Source organism: Halichoerus grypus, chromosome 1, assembly GCF_964656455.1.
Source record: "Halichoerus grypus chromosome 1, mHalGry1.hap1.1, whole genome shotgun sequence".
Lineage (NCBI taxonomy): Eukaryota > Metazoa > Chordata > Mammalia > Carnivora > Phocidae > Halichoerus > Halichoerus grypus.
In genome coordinates this window covers 146540725-146561862 of record NC_135712.1, presented here as the reverse complement: position 1 = coordinate 146561862, position 21138 = coordinate 146540725, and the positions used below count along the sequence as shown (strand labels likewise).

At 41.8% G+C, this 21138-nt stretch overlaps 1 protein-coding gene and 1 long non-coding RNA gene across 2 annotated transcripts; one reads left to right on the top strand and one right to left on the bottom strand.

Moving 5' to 3' along the window:
- Positions 1–1110: 1110 nt before the first annotated feature.
- Positions 1111–16107, bottom strand: LOC144381940 (uncharacterized). The gene is made up of 3 exons (XR_013448230.1): positions 15681–16107; positions 15341–15532; positions 1111–8368 (listed from the first exon to the last, which is right to left on the bottom strand). It is a non-coding gene; the product is annotated as an uncharacterized LOC144381940 (long non-coding RNA).
- A 116-nt stretch (positions 16108–16223) lies between these two features.
- On the top strand, positions 16224–18953 carry EIF1B (eukaryotic translation initiation factor 1B). The gene is made up of 4 exons (XM_036123005.2): positions 16224–16497; positions 17445–17608; positions 18026–18127; positions 18551–18953. The coding sequence occupies exons 1-4, from the start codon at positions 16467–16469 to the stop codon at positions 18593–18595; spliced, it is 342 nt and encodes a 113-aa protein (XP_035978898.1). The 5' UTR covers positions 16224–16466; the 3' UTR covers positions 18596–18953.
- Positions 18954–21138: the final 2185 nt, after the last annotated feature.

Genomic DNA, 21138 nt, shown 5'->3' with positions numbered 1-21138 from the left:
TCTAAAATAAGTTACGAAGATTTCTATCTTTTTCTATGCTTTTGACATTTTATGTAACATGGGAATTTTGATGTGTGATGAACTTGACTATTCAAAACTATTTGGGCTACGTTCCTTTTTTAGGAAAAGATATATTCTACCTTCTAACTTCTTATAAACCAATTATAGGAATTTATGGGAAATCATCCTTGCATTCAGACTTTCACGTTTATTCCTATAAGGACAAGCACAGAATTCTCATAATTTTTTAAGTTATCTGTATCTGTAGTTACATCTCTTCCTTATTATCAAGGTTATCTTTATAAAGCTTCTTTTTCTTTTTCTTTTTTTTTTAAGATTTTATTTTTGAGAGAGAGAGGGAGGGAACACAAGTAGGGGGAACGGCAGAGGGAGAGGGAGAAGCAGACTCCCCACTGAGCAGGGAGCCTGATGCAGGGCTACATCCCAGGACCCTGAGATCATGACCTGAGCTAAAGGCAGATGTTTAACTGCTTAACCGAATAAGCCACTCAGATGCTCCCTCTCTTTTTCTTGATTACAACTGCCAAGTGTTTGTCGATTTTAAAAGTTTTTTAAAAGAACCAAAATTTGGCTTCTTACTGATCAATAAGTTATACCAATCAACTACTCTTGTTTTTCCTAACTTATTAACTTTTGCTTTTCTCTTTATTATTTTGGGGTTCCCCCCACATTTTTGGACTTATTTTGTTCTTTTTCTAGCACTTGAGTTGAAAATATAGTCCATTTATTTTCCATGTTCTCTCATAAGTATGAGTAATGCTACACATTTTCCCTAATGCTGCTTTAGCTATATTCCCTAAGTTTGGATGTATATTGCTTTAAAAATCAATTATTTAATAATTTATAAATTCAATTTTGATTTCCTATTTCATCCAAGAATTAATTAGAAGTATATGCTTTTTAAAATTTCCAAGTAACACCCCAATGTTCATAGCAGCAATGTCCACAATAGCCAAACTGTGGAAGGAGCCAAGAAGCCCTTCAACAGACGAATGGATAAAGATGTGGTCCATATATACAATGGAATATTACTCAGCCATCAGATAGGATGAATATCCACCATTTGCATTGACATGGATGAAACTGGAGGGGATTATGCTAAGTGAAATAAGTCAAGCAGAGAAAGACAATTATCATATGGTTTCACTTATATATGGAACATAAGGAATATCATGGAGGATATTAGGAGAAGGAAGGCAAAAATGAAGGGGGGGAATCAGAGGGGGAGATGAACCATGAGAAACTATGAACTCCGGGAAACAAACTGAGGGATTCAGAGGGGAGGGGGGTGGGGGGATGGGTTAGCCCAGTGATGGGTATTAAGGAGGGCACATATTACAATGAGCACTGGGTGTTACATGCAAATAATGAATCATGGAACACTCCATCAAAAACTAATGAAGTACCGTGTGGTGACTAACATACCATAATAAAAAAAAAATTCTAAGTAAATAGTTTGTTTTGGCTACCTTTTGTTAATAACTAATTTATTGAATTTTGATTTTTGGTCAAATAATATACCCTATATGATTTCTATATTTTAAATTTTGTGGAGAGTCTTTTTATGAAATACATATGATAGATTTTTATAAACATGCCATGGGTGTTTGAAAACAATTAGTACGCTTTACATCAGGTGCAAAGTTTTACACATGCCTTTTGGGCCAAATGTGTTAATTATACGACTAAAATCAGTTATATCTTTACTTAATTTTTGTTTATCTGTCCATTTTTGAAGTAGATGCATTTCTATATCTCATTAAGACTGCAAATTTATCAATTTCTCCATATTTTTCTCCCCTTTTGCTCTATGTGCATTTTGCCAAGTTATTAGGGATATAAAAGTTTATGACTCATTCGTGGCTTGATATAACTTGAATCCATATGAACTATTCTTCTTTGTTCTGTTTAATATGATTCTTCTTGAATTCATTTTTCCTGATAACATTATTACACCCTACTTTTTTTTTTTTTAACATCAGGGAATTCTTTTTTTTTTTTTAACATTTTATTTATTTATTTGAGAGAGAGAGAATGAGAGAGAGAGAGCACAAGAGGGGGGAGGGTCAGAGGGAGAAGCAGACTCCCTGCTAAGCAGGGAGCCCCATGTGGGACTCAATCCCAGGACTCCAGGATCATGACCTGAGCCGAAGGCAGTCGCTTAACCAACTGAGCCACCCAGGTGCCCTACACCCTACTTTTCAATTAGCAGTTGCTTGCAATAACTTTTTCAATCTCTCTTTATCATTTGACTTTAAATATGTCATAAATAGAAGCTAAAGTTTTGCAAACATTTTAAAAAATATTTATTTTATTATTTTTATTTATTATTATTATTATTAATTTATTTTAAGGGGAGAGAGAGAATGCAGGGAGGAGGGGCAGAAGGAGAACAAGAGAGAGAATCTCAAGCAGACTCTGCACTGCTGAGAGGAGAGCCCAACTTGTGGCTCAGTCTCACGACCCTGAGATCATGACCTGAGCCAAAATCAGGATTAGGAAGCTTAACCCACTGAGCCACCCAGGCGCCCCTTTGCAACCCTTTTTAATTTAATTTAATTGAAACCAGAGGTTTCAATTAAGGTATTATAACTGAAAAATATAACGTTCATATTTTTTGTGATTACTGATAATTATGTCCTTTCTACTTCATTACAATTTAATGTTTTTAATTTGCTACACGATTTCTTCTTGCTTTTATCCTTTTTCCTGCCTTTTATTGGATTAAAAAGTGCATTAAATTTCTATTCTTCTAGAAATTACCCATAAAATATTTCACTCTCATTACATACCAATATTATTTAGACACAACCAAAATTTTTATTGGTTTCTTTATATACTTATATTTCTTTTGTCCCATTTCTTTCTTTTCTTTGGGCTTTTAATTTTTCTGGACTGTGTCATCAATATTGCCTATGGAAGAAAACTTTCTCAGGTCTTGAATGCTTTAAAAATGCTTTAAAGGCCTTTATTTTGCCTTCTTTCTTGCATATTCTTTCACTTAAATATAAGACTTTGGGTTCAAAATCTCCAAATTTTGAAAGTATTCCATGATCTTTGAGAATCCAGTAGTGCCAGTATTTAAACATGCAGCTTATTCCATCAATTGATTTCCATCTGTTTTCCCTTCAGAGGAAGGAAATGTCTAATCCATAGATGGTATACCTTCTTGTCCGGTGCTAGACTTATTCTGCCCCAAAATATATCTTGTCTGACATCATCAGGGACTTTTTGATGGTAAAGTTGCTGAGTTAGCCACCCTGAGCCAATTACTATCCCTTTCTTTTTAAAGATTGTATAACCTTGTATTATCATGATTACTTTTAATGACCTGTCATTCAAGTTCCTATTGTAGGTTAAGTAGGTTTCTAGAGACATGCTTTTATTTTTGGCCTATGCAAATATTCATAATAATGAGTTCTGCTGTAATAGAATTCTACTATTTTCAGTGATAAATAAAAGAATTAAATCGTTCTCACTTAATAATGTTTCAAGTATTTCATTTATATCACTTGTTGCTAATACAACAGACACTCATAATAATAAGTTGAGATTTTTTACTAATTTTTCTAACTGACCTGGACACAACAGGGTGTCCAAAAGGTCTAGAAACATAAACAGTATATTCATTGTACTTTTTCAGAATAAAAAATAGATTGGACCTATTGCTTTAGGCTTAGAGGTATTTCACCTGAAATGTTTTCTGGGAGTCGAAAAAATATCCTAAGAGTATATTATTTGAAAATGTAATTAATACTTCTAAAAATGTGCTTCTAAAAATGAATTCATCCTTATGTTTTTTGACTTTTCAGACACTCTGTAATTATTTCTGTTTGCTCCAGTCTGTGAATCATTTAGGTATATTTTATCCAATTTCTGTATGAGAGAGTTTGCATACAAGACATCATGAGATTTGGACTGGAAGCCCTGGATTCAAGGCTCAGCCCAAACACTTACTACATGCTATGTGAGTGTGAGCAAGATTCTTAACCCCTCGTAGCCTTAACTTCCTGCTATGTAAACATAAGATAATAACACCTACTTTATTTACCTTCATTTAATGAAATAATATATATATAAAAACTCTCTGGTTTGGACATTTTTAGCCAGAATGGTTGTTTGCTTAGATAATACCATCAGAGTCTTAAGTTTCAAACATTGAAATATATGTATAGTATAGGGAACAAGTCTTGCTTCTGTCTGGGGGCCTTAACATTGCCAGATGAACCATCACGTGTCTTGGTTTCTAACTGGAACCAAACTTATTTCTTAAATGGAAATCCGGAAAGGCTGTTATTTATATTTGGGAAAATTCAACTCATTATCAGGACAACAATTTACAGGGGACTTAGCCTCTCCACATCACATATGGCTCCAGTTAAGCTAAAAATCAAGAATATCAATCATCATAAACAAAGAAAAGGTGGGAGAGAGTCCAAACAGATATTTCCCCATAGCTATCAAATACTGTGAATGAAAAAACAAAAACAAAAACCTATAGTAACGAAAACATTTTTGTTTTTTACAGCATTTTACTATTTCAAAAGAGCTTTACATACATTATTTCATTTGATCTTCCTAGCAGGTAGGTTTGGCATTCTTTTTTTTCTTCCATAATTTACAAATGAAATTGAGATTGAGAGAGATGATGTTACATCCATGAAGTCATATACCTGGTAGACAGAGGTAGCCCTTGGGCCTTTGGCTATTAATATTAATCTACTCAGAGAGAAGCTCCCATAATGGACCCTCACTAACTAACGCTCCAAGCCAATCGCCACCTTCCTTCTGTAGAATGTCCCCCTGCCCCGATGCTGCTGCCTAGTCTGGCCCTGACACACCTTGCCTCCACCACGTGAAACACATGCTTACCAGGAGTCAGTTATGTTTGCTCCCAAATCTGTGCGTGCAATTTTACGTTACTGTAATTATTTAATTCCAGTAAAATGAAACTGATTAAATGAGCGCAAAAAGAAAGACGGTTGTCACTTCTAGGAGAAATACATTGACTACTTTGGAAAAATTAGATAAAAGCGAACTGCTAAGAGAATTCTGGTCAAGAAAAGTGCAAATAAGGCCAACAAATATTGGCAGGAAGTAGCCATAAAAATCTAGATATATTTTGCATTGACAGCTTGAAAAAAACTCTTATTTTAAATACACAAAACCAAGGGTGCCTTGGTGGCACAGTTAGTTAAGTGTCTGACTCTTGGTTTTGGCTCATGACCTTGTCAGGGTCGTGAGGTTAAGCCTCACCTCGCCTGGCTCCCTGCTCAGCGGTGAGTCTACTTAAAACTCTCGCTACTTCTCCCTCTGCCCCTCCCCCACAACGGTATCTCTCTTTCTAAAATAAATAAATAATAGATCTTAATAAATAAATACACAAAAACAGGACACTGTAACCAATGTATTATAGGTAGAATGTCATACCAGGGAACTCCAATTAGTAAGCCAATAATCAAAAAAAAGGCCTTAGCCCAATTTGCAAGATTATCAAATTCTGTATTTTAGTAAAATACAAAACATAGTATGTCTATCACTGCTATAGATCTTTACCAGACTTTTTTGATTAGCTACCCTACTAACAGCCCAAAAATATCTGGAAAGAGTGTCTAATATACTACAGATTCCAGATTTCTCCCCACAAACCATAAGGTCTCCAGAACACATGGGTCCTGCTTGGTGAAGGGAGAATGCTGCCCAAGAATTTGCTTTTCCAGAACTTAATGCAAAATATAATATACAACATTGCCGTTCTTTGCTATTGTTGCCACTATGTAATAGGAGACTCCAGCATAGAAAGGCCTCTCTGCTGAAATAGGCAGGGGTCTGAGGGAGGCAGTTAAAACGCTCTGCAGGATAAGGTACTAGAAAATGTTCATCTTCCCCTGGTGAGTGGTTTCCTTGCCCAGAACACAGGGAGAGGAAGAGTGACATGACAGCGGGAGGAGTCTCAGGGGGAGGCAACCATACCTAACCCTGAACTTGGAAGTTGATCCCCAGCCTGTGTGCCTCTTGGGTTCTCTCCAATTTTTCCATAAAAGTGCTACACACTATAACCCTGTGTTAGCAATGTTTAGGGAAGTAAGGGAGGAGAAGCAAAGAATTCTTTGGGGCAAAGAATTCAACCAGAGTAAGAATTGAAAGTAGGAGAGGATCAAAAGAATGCAGTCCTCTGGAGAATCCTTGGAAATCGTAGGTAGGGTACAGGACGGCCCACAATTACGTGGGATGAGACTTGCATCAGTTTATTAACAAAAGGAAAAAAAGAAACCGTAATCTCAGAAGACACAGTGCTTGGGTATGCCTAGATTACATGTTTATGGAACTTATGAACAACAGACTTTCCCTGTTTGGCAAAAGGCAAATCGGGACAAAGCCTACAAAGACATTTTTATCGTGCCTACCTTCGAATGAAAGCAAAGTGTCCAAATATCATTCTACAAAGCCCTAACTGTGCTGGGTATTTCTAAAAACATGGTGGTAAGAAAAGGTTAGGGGGCGCCTGGGTGGCTCAGTTGTTGAGTATCTGCCTTCGGCTCAGGTCATGATCCCAGGGTCCTGGAACTGAGCCCTGCATTGGGCTCCCTGCTCAGTGGGAAGCCTGCTTTTCCCTCTCCCACTCCCCCTGCTTGTGTTCCCTCTCTCCCTGTCTCTCTCTCTCTGTCAAATAAATAAATAAAATCTTAAGAAAAAAAAAAAAAGAGCTTAGAAGTCTGTAGACTTGGCACTTAAAGAGAATATCCTCTTCAAGTACTTACTATTTGTACTTCAGAGCTTTGAAAAGCAAAGTACATAATTATTACTCGGTATTAATCTGTGATAAGTTAATGTTGAAATTCCGCTGAGGAAAAAAACACAAAATGCCTGTGTATTTGGGTTCCTTTGATCATCTATCTGCTTTGATTTTTCATAACTTGAAGTATTTGCTCCCTTCCTTCCTTCCTTTGTTTGTTTGCTTCATTCCAGAATGATTGTAAGTACACTTACAAAGACAGGGAGAAGAGAAAACTGGACACTGACAGGCTTCTCAGATGAAAAAGAACAGCTTTCCAGGAGTAATATAACTGTTTTTGCTTCTAAGACCAGTTAGGCAAGTCTCTGAGGATTCTTCTAAATAGACGCTGTGATACAAAGCAACACAGGTTGACAACATTCTGTAAGACAGACGACAGTGAGTGTCATTTCTGCCATTTCCTCCTCTGGCTCTCAGCACAGGCTGATGACATCACCCCCACACACAACTCAGCAAGACCAGTTCTCGAGAGGGTGGCAGGTGGCAGGAACAAACTGAAATGAAATACACATTCTCAGTTCCTCTGCTGACCTGATTTGATCCAGGGTTGGACTCTGGAAAATCTAGAACATCACCCTCCACCGCGTTTCCATCAAACCACTGACAAAAATTGGGCAGCAATGAACACACTGCTGGGAAAATGAACACTGTGAGCTCAAACGCCTAATTTTAAAAGTGGATCGTGACCAGATCCAGGAAGGCCCTGCTGCTGGGCATCTGCCTTTCAGCTGGTTGTTCAGGCAGTGGTCTAAGAGGTCCAAATTAGAAGCAGGTGCTGAGAAGGCTGGGCAGTACCTATTTGCCAACCGGCATGAAAGTAGTTTAATAATTTAACACGTATGCATGCAGTTGTGGACATCAGCTGGATGTCAACCCTCTAACATATATAACCAAATTATAAAAAGCCAAAGAATGTTGATTGGATTTCAGACTTTTTAAACTTGAACTTTAGGAACTCCGCTTCCAGTTTCAGGGTGAGAGTCCAGGTGTGTTGTTTACAAGGCAGACAGTAAACAAGGCGAAATGTGATCAAGTCTTCCCTTTAAAACTTCCATAGGCCACTGTCGGTCCCCGTTGTTTATTGTGAATATGTGATCAGCCCAAAGCAGTTGATGGACATCTGCCCTGCCACGTGGCCTCTGAAAGGAGAGGGGACACAAGGTACCATCAGTTTGTTTCTAGCACATCCTCCTAGCACCCACATTGTAGCAGGCCCAACTCTCCTGGATCACAGCACCGAAGGCATAATCCAGGCCACAGACAGCACTGACGGGGCACGAGGAAAGTGCGCGCCCAGCTTCCCTGAGTCCTGGGGTTCCCATTCATGCGAACACTCTTCAGGCTGGGTTCCACTTCATTTAACTGAAAACCCAAAATAGCAGAGGCTTAAGCACATGGAGTTCCTTGCGTCAGGTAACAAGACCAGAGAGGGGCAGTCCGTGGCCCCAGGTTCCCTCTATCATTCTGCGCCACCAGCTGCAGTCCGTCCATATGGCAAGGTCAGCTCACCACGCAAGATGGCTGGGGCACTTCCAGCAGCCCGTCTCCTTCCTAGGCAGCAGGGAGGAAGCGGAAAGGGGAGCAAATGGACACTTCGGAACCGAGTCGGCTTCCTTTAAGTGATCTTTTGGAAAGCCCCCTCAACATTTCTGCCTATGTTGCATTGGCCACATCCAGCAAGGAAGACTGAAACGCAGTACATTCTTCCAGCCAGGCACATTGCAGCCCAGAATAAAACTGGAGCTCTGTTTTACTAAGAAAGAAGGAGAGGATGGATATCAAGTGGCAACCCGCAATCTCTGCCACAAATCCCAGGGCACAGAAGATCAACACAGAGAATGGCAACTGCTGATGTATTAGGTATGCTGGACTAACCCAACTCAGAAGAGGAGCCAAAAATTCAGTACCACCAGATGCTCTCTCCAGCCAAAACGGTTCAATTTAACTTTTTAATACGAGACACGAATTCCTTCCTTCATGACTCTGCCCTTTCACTTGGCACTAACTCTTCCCAAAAATGTCCCCTAAGGTGAAACAATCCAGGTCACATATGGCTCTACCTCTTTTTTTTTTTTTAATATTTTCTTAACTCATTGGTTTTTTTTTTTTTTTTCATCATAATTCCATTCACATCATCGTCCCACTGCCTGGGCAATCGGAAGTGAAGTATCTACAGATCAGCCTTGACTGATTTTTCTTTTAAGATAAGCGGTCAATGCATGTATCATATGACCTCACTGATATGAGGAATTCTTAATCTCAGGAAACAAACTGGGGGTTGCTGGAGTGGGGGGTGGGGCGGGAGGGATGGGGTGACTGGGTGATAGACACTGGGGAGGGTATGTGCTCTGGTAAGCGCTGTGAATTGTGCAAGACTGTTGAATCTCAGATCTGTACCTCTGAAACAAATAATGCAATATATGTTAAGAAAAAAAAAAAGAAGAAGATAGCAGGAGGGGAAGAATGAAGCGGGGGAAGTTGGAGGGGGAGACGAACCATGAGAGATGATGGACTCTGAAAAACAAACTGAGGGTTCTAGAGGGGAGGGGGGTGGGAGGATGGGTTAGTCTGGTGATGGGTATTAAAGAGGGCACGTTCTGCATGGAGCACTGGGTGTTATGCATAAACAATGAATCATGGAACACTACATTTAAAACTAATGATGTAATGTATGGTGATTAACATAACAATAAAAAATTTTAAAAAAAAGATAAGCGGTCAGTGTAGATTTTTTTAAGTGCAGACAGAAATCTGAATTTTCATGTGAAATATGACAGCTAATTTACCTTTTTTAGAACAATAGGTGGGCCTCTATTTGACCAGGTCCTAAACTCTACTTGGGCTAAGTGTCCACTGTGTCTTGGCTTTTTTCACTTTTGTTGTCATATGGATGCAATTCTTTCCACAGAGCATCCTGCCTGCCTTTTCCTCCCTGTCCTGCCTCCTTCCCTCCCTCTTCTCCCCCCGCCGCCCCACTTGCATGTATCTGTTTGTAACTGAAGTAACTGATTTTCTTCCTACTGACCTTCTACAGATTTCTTTCCTGAAATACTCCTCTGTCCGATACTTCCCTCTCAACATCTAGTTTTGATATGCAACTATAGACTCTCTTCCAAAATCAGTCCTATATCTTAAAATACATCCCATTTCTTCCCCACCACCCCTTGATTCTCAGGAAGCTCGAACTAAAGAAAATGCGTTAAAAGTCTATAATGCCTTCTCTAAGCCTCTAGCAAGAGGCTGCCAACCAAGGCCACCAGCATTTAGCAAGTCAGGCGGTCTTCTGGGCCACTGATAATGGCAAAGACAATAGGCACTCCGCCTCCATGTTAAAGGGACGATAAGAAATAAAAGGTATTGTGACAAATTCAAGAACTGTCCCTCAGCTAAGGTAGAGCAATTGCTACCAGTGTTTCCAAGTTTGGTAAAGATAAGCTAGAAATTCATATACTTTCCCGAAGAGAATAAATTTTATACAAAATATGACACGAATTCACTTTTTAAAAAACAATCAGTGGGCTTATATTTGCCACCCTTGACCTCCAGCACATACTGAATTCCTCCCTAATTGATTCAAACATAGGTCTCTTGTCACAGCACTTGGCAGGGGCACGAAGCACATTGCAGACACTCAACAAAGGCTGAATGATCGATGCTATCGCCTGGTCAATGGACTCACTTGGACTCTTCACGGAGGAAGGAGGCTCAGGACTGTCTCAGAAGCCGGATAAGGTTAAGGAACTGAGAAATACTACCTTGGTTATGATGAAGGGAAGATCCAATCATTCTTTTATCTCCAATCAGTTAGAACACTGTGGTTTTTATAACTAATTTGTTATCAATGAAAACCCTGGCATCATGAAAAATTAGCTTTGGTGTACACTTTAAGCCAGCGTTAGTGACTTCTATATTCATGAGTGATTTTAGGCCACTTATCAGCAACCACTGAAACTGTACTTCACCGGTCCATGTTCTGCATGTTTTCAATTGGCCAGATTTGCTTATTCTTTCCCTGTAAAAATACTAATAAACATGGTATGGCTCGAACTGTATGCCTCACCTCCATAAAGGAGTCAGAATATAGGAGAAAGAGCATGGGATTTGGAGGCAGACAAACCTGGGTTCAAATTCTGACTATGCCACTTACTGGCTATGCGTTCTTGAAGAAGTAAGAAACATCTTTGTGTGTTTAAACTTCTTGAGTCTCAGTTTCCTCACCTGTAACATAGGATAATAAAACCCATTTCACTTTATTATGAAGAGCATAAAATAATATAAAGTGCTTAGCACATTTCCTGGCCCACAGCTGAAGATTACAAAATACCACTAGCAATTCCCTTCGCTCACGTATTGTGCGCCTCAGTTCAGAATGTGTTTCCTCTTTTTAGCCATAAAGTGGGTCAACTCATATTTACCAAATATTCATAGTATATTTAATGCCCTACACAGTACTTGGATATACTAAGAAAATTTGCAAGTTCTCAAGTATAAAAGTGGGTAGATGGGCAAACTAATGTAACAGAAATTCAGTTAACATAATTTATAGGTTGATTCATTTCCCCACCCAAAGTTTCCCTGCTATAAAATGACACTTTTAGAAATACACATTTCTAAAAGCCAGGGGCGCCTGGGGGGCTCAGTTGGTTAAGCTTCTGCCTTCGGCTCAGGTCATGATCTCAGGGTCCTGGGATCGAGCCCTGCATCGGGTTCCCTGCTCAGCGGAGAGTCGGCTTCTCTCTCTCTACCCCTGCCCCCTGCTTGTGCTCTATCTCTCAAATAAATAAAATGTTATAAAAAATAAATAGAAATGCACATTTCTGAAAGTCTTCTGAAGCACAGGTTTTTAGTACTATAAGAAATTTACACCATTGGTGGATAAAAAATTTGTACACACATACATTTACACCACTGTAGCACCTCCATATGGCAAGGTCACTGCACCATCCAAGTGTCAGACACATTTATAGCAAAGGGTTCAATCTCAGGATGGATGCCAAGGACAAGCTCATTCATTCATTCAAAATACATGTACTGGACTTTTGCTGTCAACCAAAATGAATCTACTGAATTTACTCTCCACCTAAAATAACACAGGACACAGTATAAACAACAGTTTTTCAAGAAACTCTGTATCAAAGGATAGCAATCCCTCAAAGATGGAAAATGGAAAAGAAATGCAGTGAGCCCTGCGATTGCCCTAGCTCACTGCCTTGAAAGAGTTTCAAGGAAAACACAGGCAGAGCTCAGCAGACTCCCTAAGTTAAGCAGAAAAAGTTAAGAGCCCAAGGCAGTTAGAGTTCACAGACAGAGTACTGGAAAGAGCTTCAGAGAGAGGGGGATCTCTAAAGAGTTCTTGGGCCCTCCTCCAGTATTTAGGACAATACTGATGAATGTAAGGAAACCACCCAAAAGGTTAGAGGAACAGTACACGATACCCACACAGGGCTGGGGATAGTGCCTGTATATGTCTCTTACTGGTTCTGCTTCGCTGTTGAACACATGCAAATACACGGAAAGGACTCTGTTATAGGGAATTGGCTTATGTAATTGTGAGGGATCGTTAAACAGCTTCTGTAAGACCGTACCTCCACATCTGATGCAGAGTCCAGTGGGAAGGTAAGGGAAAGAAGAGAAGATCCAAGCAAGCTGGAACCCTACACGCATAAGCTGGAAACTCAAGGATGGACTGAAACTCATGCTCTTTCTCATGGCCTCTGTGCAACAGTTTACAGCAGAGGCGGAACCTCGTGTCCCACCCAGCAGGGGGTTAGGTGTATCAGTTTGGGTCCTTTGAGAGGCAGACATCAAGATGGGTTTAGATGTGCAGGAGATTTATTGGCGGAACACCTGTGGGGGAAAGAGGAAGGAGTCAGAGGAGGTGACCCTGTGAAGGAGAGAGGAAAGAAGGGGTGAATAAGAAGAATCTTGGATCTCAGCCCAAGGCTAGGAAAGTTCAGCCAGGCCCATGGAGAGTCCATGATGAAAGTCGCCCATCAATTGAGTCCATCATCTGGAGAACGGGCCTGCGCTGCAGGGGCTGGGCTGTTGATCAATTATGCTCGCTGAAGCAGGAAATCTGAGGGGCGCATTCTCACCCGCCCGCCACAGCCGGATGGATGAGGACCCAAGGCTCTAACCAGAGAGCACGTTTTCATATCTAGCAGATATAACAAACAGCTGCGTAAAACCCACCATTGTCTTCGCGGTAGGCAAACTGCTGGGGATGCTGTCCACTACATCACAGTGTCCCCTTTATGAGGGCCCAAGAAAAACAGCTCCTGTGGCTCAGGGCCAGGCAAAGTCATTCCTCCTGCGCAACCGGTATGTTTTTGTCCTGTAGCTATACGAATTTTCTCGCTGGTTTTCTCTTTGTCTTAACCATTAGGAAATTAAGATCCAGACCTGGGGTCTATCTCTAGCTTTGGGGCTTTCATTTTTCAACTCTTCTACCTTTTTTCTATTCTTTCCTGCTTCTTTTAGTCAATACTACTCTTCTCTGCAAGTGATCTATGCTCCTTTCTGAAATAAGGCAGGAAATAATCACCTTCTACTAGGCTAGTACTACTAGAACTAAAAAGACTAGATTTTAAATGCTTCAGTTTATTCCTTTTTTGATAACTTTGCGTATAAGATCAATCCCTTTACTCTCAACCAGCCCTGTCTAATAGAAAAAGTGAGCCGCCCACATGTAATTTTAAATTTTCTAGTGGCCACATGTTAAAAAGTAAAAAGAAACAGATAAAATGAAAACAATTTAAATCTTTGAAAGGCCAGTGTGTACTTTATACGCAGAACCTGTATTAATTTGGACCAGCCACACTGCAAGTGCTCAGTGGTCACATGGAGCAAGTGGCTCCTGTATTGGACAGTGTCAGTCTAAAAACAAAGCTACCAATGACCAGAGAGTCCAAAAAAATTTTAAGATAACAATCACAATTGTATCTAACCTATATAGTTGGCTTTTACTGAAGATTTCCGAGGTTCTAGGGGTTTCTGATTCAACACTAGGAAGTAAAAAGGAATTCTCCTCCCAGGGGTAATGACCATGAAATCCCTAAGATACTGGATTTTTTTTTTTTTTAACTTCTGTATGTATCTTTGTTATCTGATTCTTCACTGGACCACCCTTGTCTACTTCTGAAAAACAATGTAATATAAAATGGTTATGGACATCTAGTAAGAAACAGCTATGCATTTTGTTTATCCTATACTTCACCTATAGTAGTGTTAAAAATTACTTTAAAGCATGCTTATAGAGCTGTAAGACCAAAGAACAGAAACCACCGCAGCTGTGATCAACAAATGGACAACAAAAAATGCTTGATTCTCCTTGTTTTGGAACCAGCTCTAACACCTTACACCTGAGTTTGGATTTTAAAAAAGTATTATTCATTTACATCAAGACTGGAAGATTAAAAATGTAGTAAAATTCCTGAGAGTTATGAATTGGATTTTTTAAAAAGATTTTATTTATTTATTTTTGAGAGAGAGAGAGAGAGAGAGAGCGTGCACATGAGCTGGGGGAAGGGGCAGGCAGAGGGAGAAGCAGACTCCCCACTGAGCAGGGAGCCTGATGAGGGACTCGATCCCAGGACCCTGAGATCATGACCTGAGCCCAAGGCAGATGCTTAACCAACTGAGCCACCCAGCTGCCCATGAATTGGAATTTTTAAGGCAATTTATTTAACCTATGAGAACCTCCATTTCTACATATCTTCAACAGAGTTATAACTATATCACAGAATGGCTAGGAAGATCAATAATACTGTGTGTAAGTCCAACAGGCAAATAGTAAGCATTCAGTAAGAACATTATTGTTAATCACAAAAGATTATTAAATCCAGGTATTCTTAATTTGGGGTCTACAGACCCTGGATCCATAGATAAAACTGCAGGGTTGGGGGAATCCCAAAAATTGGATAGTGAAAAAGATTACATCAATATTTTCACTAGCCTCTAAGCAAAATTTAGCATTTCCCCATTAGGAATACTGGCAACACCACAGTGGTATTAGAAGAACCTGCCACTTTGCACTAATAGAACAGGTATTTTCATATTACATTTCTGATGTCACAAGTCTCTCAAAATATCTTTCATCACCTTTTTGAAATTCTAGTACTTGTTAGACCTGCTACTAGATCTTGTTAATTAACGCATTAGCAAAGAAACAATACTGTGTTATCAACGTATTGTTTTTAATTTCAGTATGAGTAGTTTGCTTTGTAATCCTCCATGTTTTGTTATGCACTTAAAGCATTATTCTGAGAAGGGGTCCACAGGTTTCACAAGACGGCCATGGCACAAAAAAAAGTTAAGAATCCCTAAATTTTAGTCTCTCTCTTTCCTTCCAGAAAGCCAACCAAGTTTGATAACTGAGCACCTGCCTGGGTGAGCCCGCTCCCAAAGTCTCAGGTTTGTTTTCTGTGTGTAGCTCTCTCGATAAGATGTTACAGCCCTGGTACCTGACTCTGTATCAGTTAACCTATTTGCTGAGCTCACTTTCAATTTACGTCTGGCACCTACCCTATTCAAGGTTCCGTGTCCAAGTTGACAGGCTGGTTTTTTGGTATGTTCGGACGACACATACTGGCCCCCGCTGGATGTCGGGCCCCTGGTGAAGCTGGGCAGTGATTCTGCGGTGTGTTCCCAGGCCAGTAGCATCTGCATCTCCTGGCAGCTTGTTAGATTTGCCAATTGTCGGGTCACACCGCAGACCTGAAACAGAAGCTCTGAGGTCCATCAATCCGTGTTTTATCAAGCCCTCCGGGAGAGGCACGCTGGAGTTTGAGAACCACCGCGCTAGGGAACCGGAGGGCAGACCAACCCGGGGCGGGGGTTGGGGGTGGTCAAGGGGCTCTCTCACCTCCAGCCTCCGTGGGGACTACCGCGGCTCGCGCCACTGGGGCCAGGGGCCGGGGTCAGAGTGGGGGGGACGGTATTGCGATGCAGGAGGTGATGAGCGGCAGCTGACGAGTCGAAAGCCAGGGCTAGGGTACTTGTTCTGCTTCTGCACCCTGGTTTTACTTATATTACCCCAAGCCTCGACGGTGACTAACGAAGAATGTCCCCCCATACTGACCCCTTGGCGCCGCCGCTGTTTGGCGAGAGAAAGGGAGTCAAGGAGAGCGCCTGAGCGCGGGGAGTGCACAGCCCCCAAAACCCCCGGACTCTGCCCGGAGGTCCCCGCAGCCCCCTGAATCCTTCCCCGCCCGGCCACCGGCGCCGGAGGGCGTGCTCCCTGCCGGGAATTGCGGTCCCAGAAGCCCGCCGGCCCCAGGTTGGATGGCCTCTGCCGCCTCCAGAAAACTACAAGTCCCAGGATGCCCGGCGCGGGTGGGTCACGAGGGAGGGGCGGCGGGCGCGGCTAAATAGCCTCCATCGGCCATTTTGTGGGAGAAGCCACAGCGCCGCCTCTTCTTTCGCGTCTTCGGCTCCGTGGCCGCCGCCTCTTCCTCCGCCTCCTCCTTCGCCTCTTCCTGCCTCCTCCCGGCTTCCGCCGCCGCCGCCGCCGCTCCAGCCGAATCCCAACCCAGGGGCGAAGCGTCTCCTTATTTATTTACGTTTTCTCGCCACTGCAGCCTCCAGACACGGTGATCCGGGCGGGCCCCGCAGGAATTTTATCCCCTCACCGGCCTCACACTAGTATCGCATGTCCACTATCCAGAACCTCCAATCTTTCGGTAAGATCCGGCCGCCGCCGCCGCCGCCGCCGCCCCCTGCCCCCGCGCGCCTCCCGGCCGGCCGGCCGCCCCCACCCGCTCTCGCCCGGGCCGCTGGCCGGCCCGCAGCCCCGAGGGCCCCCCCTGCTGCCCTCCCCGCACCCCGAGTGGGGCTTTGTCTCGGCGCCCAGAAAATGGCGACTGGGCCCCTGGCGACCCCCTCCCCGAGGACGGCCTTGGCCCCCGCTCCCTCCCCGCGGAACCCCCTGCCCGGTCCCTGCCCCGGCTCCCGCCTCGCCCCAGCCGCCGCCGCCTTTGCGAGCCCGGCCCGCCGCTCCTGGACCTGCCCTTCCCCTCGCGAGGGGTGCCGGGCCGGGGGCTGGGGATCGGCGTCCATTGGTGGTCGGAGCGGATTCCGAGCAGCTCTTGCGGGCATTTGGTTGAAGAAGCGGATCCGGGCCTCTGATCTGTCACGGGGCTGCGGCCCAGCTTCTCTGTTTGCGTAGTAATTTGTAAAATTACGCCTCTTGACAGATACGTGTATGTGCGTGTGTGTATATGTAGGTATCTTCTTTTTTACTTGTTAAGGGCACCGTTACGGTTAAATGATTGGGGTGGACACGTTTGAATGTTTCTGTTGTCATCAGCATGTAATCGAGATGACGCACATTTTTATAGTAGCTATAAAATTACGGTTTTTAAAAACCGCTTTTCTCATTAGAGGACTACGTTCAGTGATACCAATCTACCTGTGACAACGTTTTCTATTCAGTGTCCTCTTTTTGTGAGAGTACCGTGGTGGTTTTGTTAACACCCCACCCCCATCACCCCCTCCCATCCCCACCCGCAAAAATAGCAGAGGCACTAGAACCTTCTTCACTGTCTAGATTGTAGTGTGCCCTACATCTAGAAATTACTTACTAAAAGGTGTTTTTCTGCTTTGGAATATTTTTTGTATCCCTTTGCAGACCCCTTTGCTGATGCAACTAAGGGTGACGACTTACTCCCGGCAGGGACTGAGGATTACATTCATATAAGAATCCAGCAACGGAACGGCAGAAAGACACTGACTACTGTCCAGGGCATTGCAGATGATTATGACAAAAAGAAACTTGTGAAAGCTTTCAAAAAGGTAAAGGTGTTGGGAAGAAAAGATTAAACTATAGTTTTTTGATGCACTCCTGAATAGGACAGCTTTACTTGACTCTTAATTAGCGTGGGTGAAAATTGTTGGACCCAAGAAAGCTGTGTTCATTCTCTTAACACCCAGATATTTGTGTTGTCTCCCATTTTAAAATAATATTTTCATGGCTTTCAAACAAAATGTGAAATACTCAGTTCTTGATGTTCCAAGTAAAATCATTTCCGTTATGTTTCCTGCTGATTCATTTGCAAATTAATTTGGTAGCGTTGGGTATTAAAGGAGACAAAACCTGTTTCTTAAACATGATCAGGTCTACTGAAATAGTCAATATTAGTCTTCTAGTGAAAATAAAACCTCATTGTATCTGACTTTAGTTATGTTATAACTAAACATATACTTCTCCAGAAATTCGCCTGTAATGGTACTGTGATTGAACATCCTGAATACGGAGAGGTTATTCAGCTTCAAGGTGACCAAAGAAAAAACATTTGCCAGTTTCTCTTGGAGGTGAGTGCTTGGGTGCTTTATGTACAACCTTGAGATTGCTTCCAAAATTGTGTTCAAGGGCAGCATGAATTATTTTCTCCTTAGTGGAAAAAAAAGAAAAAGAAAAATCATATGAATGAGGTAAATTGGTAAATTGAGAGAGAAATACAAAGTTGGTACTTATTTTGAAGTCAGTAGAACCTTTATTCATTTATGTTGTCATTCGAATGACCTGATCATTCTTGTATCTACGTGGCCAGTTGAGTTTTGGGGCATGTCAAGGTACTTAAGTGTGTGTGGAATTGTTTAGTGTTAACAGTTAACAGGACAAGTAACAGTGTTGCCATAGACTATTAACAATGATTCGTTTTATAATCAGCGCTCCATGTTTTCTTGGTGAAACATACATTTCTCAGAGTGATTCTGTTAAATTTTGTTTTGCAGGTTGGCATTGTCAAGGAGGAACAGCTTAAGGTTCATGGATTCTAAAATGAACCTAAATACGTGGAGAGTTTCTTGAATAATTTTGTTCTCTAAACCCAGTTTGGCTGCCTTGTGAAATGATTCTCTGCAGTAAACGGACTTTTCATGTATTTAATCATTCAAACTCCCATTCACACCTGCATGATTACAGAAAACATGGGGTATGTAGGCTAGTAACACATAAGAAAATTGCAGTAAGATGGTAATGAAACCCCGTATTCATCTTAACATGTTTCCAATGGAAAATATTTTGTTTTGAGTGTTTATTTGTTTATTCAGTTTATTATTTTTCACTTGATTAAATGTTTTTTTGTTGTATTAAACCATGTATGTTGCAGCTTAACAATAAAGAAACATCTATGAATCCTTTTGTGAGCAATTAGGCTCCCAAATCTAAGCAAGTAAATACACATATTTTGTCTTTCATAGTTGGAGTTCTCGTTCTGCAAGTGTTTATATATATATATTTTTTTATTTTATTAAGGGGCGCCTGGGTGGCTCAGTTGGTTAAGCGTCCAACTCTGGATTTCAGCTCAGGTCATGGCAAGTATTCTTTCTAATTAGTTTTCATCTACTGTTAAACCCAAAGCTGGAGGGGAATGTTTGTTATATAACTTGTGTTCTTCATTTACTGACTTAAAGGTTAGAATAGGAACCAGGAGTATAAGCTCGCCAAGAGCCAAGATTTATCAGAATGTAGTGTTAAACTTTCAAAGAGAATATGAAGTATAGTTTAAATTCAGAAGTGTTAGCACATAGAATGCTTTTATGTGTTTTTATTGATGACGTTCCTGGGCTGCCAACATAAATCTGTCCCTAAGTGCCAGGTAATACAGTAGGCTCCTGACAGACGATAAATTCAGTCACAGGCACTGTTCTGCAAGTGTTGGTGGCTGGGATCACTGTCTAACAGATGGAAGACGGAGGTGCAGAGATCAATTTACCTAGAGTGCCAGGAAGTGACTGACTTAGGGTGCCAGCTCAGGACTTCCAGGCCAGAAAACCCATGTTCTTTCACCACATCATGGTTCTAGTATGTGTTTCACCAAAGGAAATGAGAACCATGGGTGACAATGTGTGGGGGTTGGGGCAGCTCTTACAAGATTTCTGCAACTCATCTTGAGTTCCACGCTCCTGCTTTTTATTGAGTAGGAATAATTTGCTCCATTATACAAGCTGTCATTAAATCCATTTCACCAAGATGAAGAAATGCATCCATAAGTGCATACTCCAGCTTAATGAGGTGGAATAATAATGTGAAAAATGTCTCACTTGGGCCACTACATTCTATACCAGCTGAACCCTTGCCTCTATTTTGATGATACTGCTTTTGGTAAAGCAAAATTGGCCTCCATCGTTTACCTCTTAAAGACACTAAAGTAATAGGTTTTGTTACTTTCTCACCCCCTGCTGCTCCAAGAAAGACTGGCACTGTTAAGTGAGTATACCAGAATATAGTGCTAAATTTGGGAGGCTCATTTCTGAAAAAATTTGACCAAGAAGATCAAGCAGTTTAGGAACATTTTCCAACTTGAGAAATCCTCATTTTTCTACCTGTGACGTTTTGTAACGATTCCACCTCTAGTTGAGAGGTGCCATGGAAATAGTTTATGAAAATGATAAAGCAGAGATCTAAGTTAACATGTATGTTCAAGAGTTGCCTCTTCATTGTAATGTTTTAAAATAGATACGAGAGCCAAGCCAGTGCCCAGGAAAGAATTGATCATTTAAAACTGAACAAAGAAGGTGGAGGGAAGAGAGAAACCTTATAAGAAAGGCCCCCCCATCTTGGCACCCATAGATAAGCTCTCCATCCTCAATGTGTCAGGCCACTCCCACTGGCTGAATCAAAAGCCTTGAGCAAAACGATTTCTTTGAGGAGCACCTCTCTTGATCTCCCTTCAGCCCGTGAGCCCCAGACACCTGATTGGACTTCTCACCTGTAGGGCAGTCCCTATCCTTAGAACAAGAACAGATCAAGTATCCTTTCCTTCTTTCTTGTGTTTGCAACGCAATTGAAATAAAGGATGTAATTAAGATCTATGGATTTCCGCAATTTTACTGAAGCTTCATCAAAGGATGAGCTTAGAATAAATACCACTCTCATGTGGAAAAGTTCTCTGACTGGAGCCTTGGAGGTGCCTAAGAGCACGGGAGCAGGGCTAACTGCTCTTGTCTGCTTCAGGGGCAAAAGGGACTAGGCAGCATTGTATAACTGAGGAGGGAATAGATTACGTCTTAACAAATGCAGCAAAAATAACTAGCTGAGGGGCGTCCCTCCTGGTGCTCCCCATGTGGGAATATTTAGATCTGCAGTTTCTTTAATGGTCTGTACTTGCAGGACGCAAAGTGAAAAATAGTGAATAGAGGACAAGTAAATCTGTCCCTAACGTTCTAGACTTGGCAGAGGTCTCGGCGAAGCCATTAGGAAATGAACCTTTGGTTGAGGCACAGCCTGGAGTAAAGTGCTACTAGCAGGGACGTCCTCTGCCCTTCAGTCTCCAACCCCCTGAGGCAGAGAGTAGCCTGGGGAAGCAGCCTGCTCTACG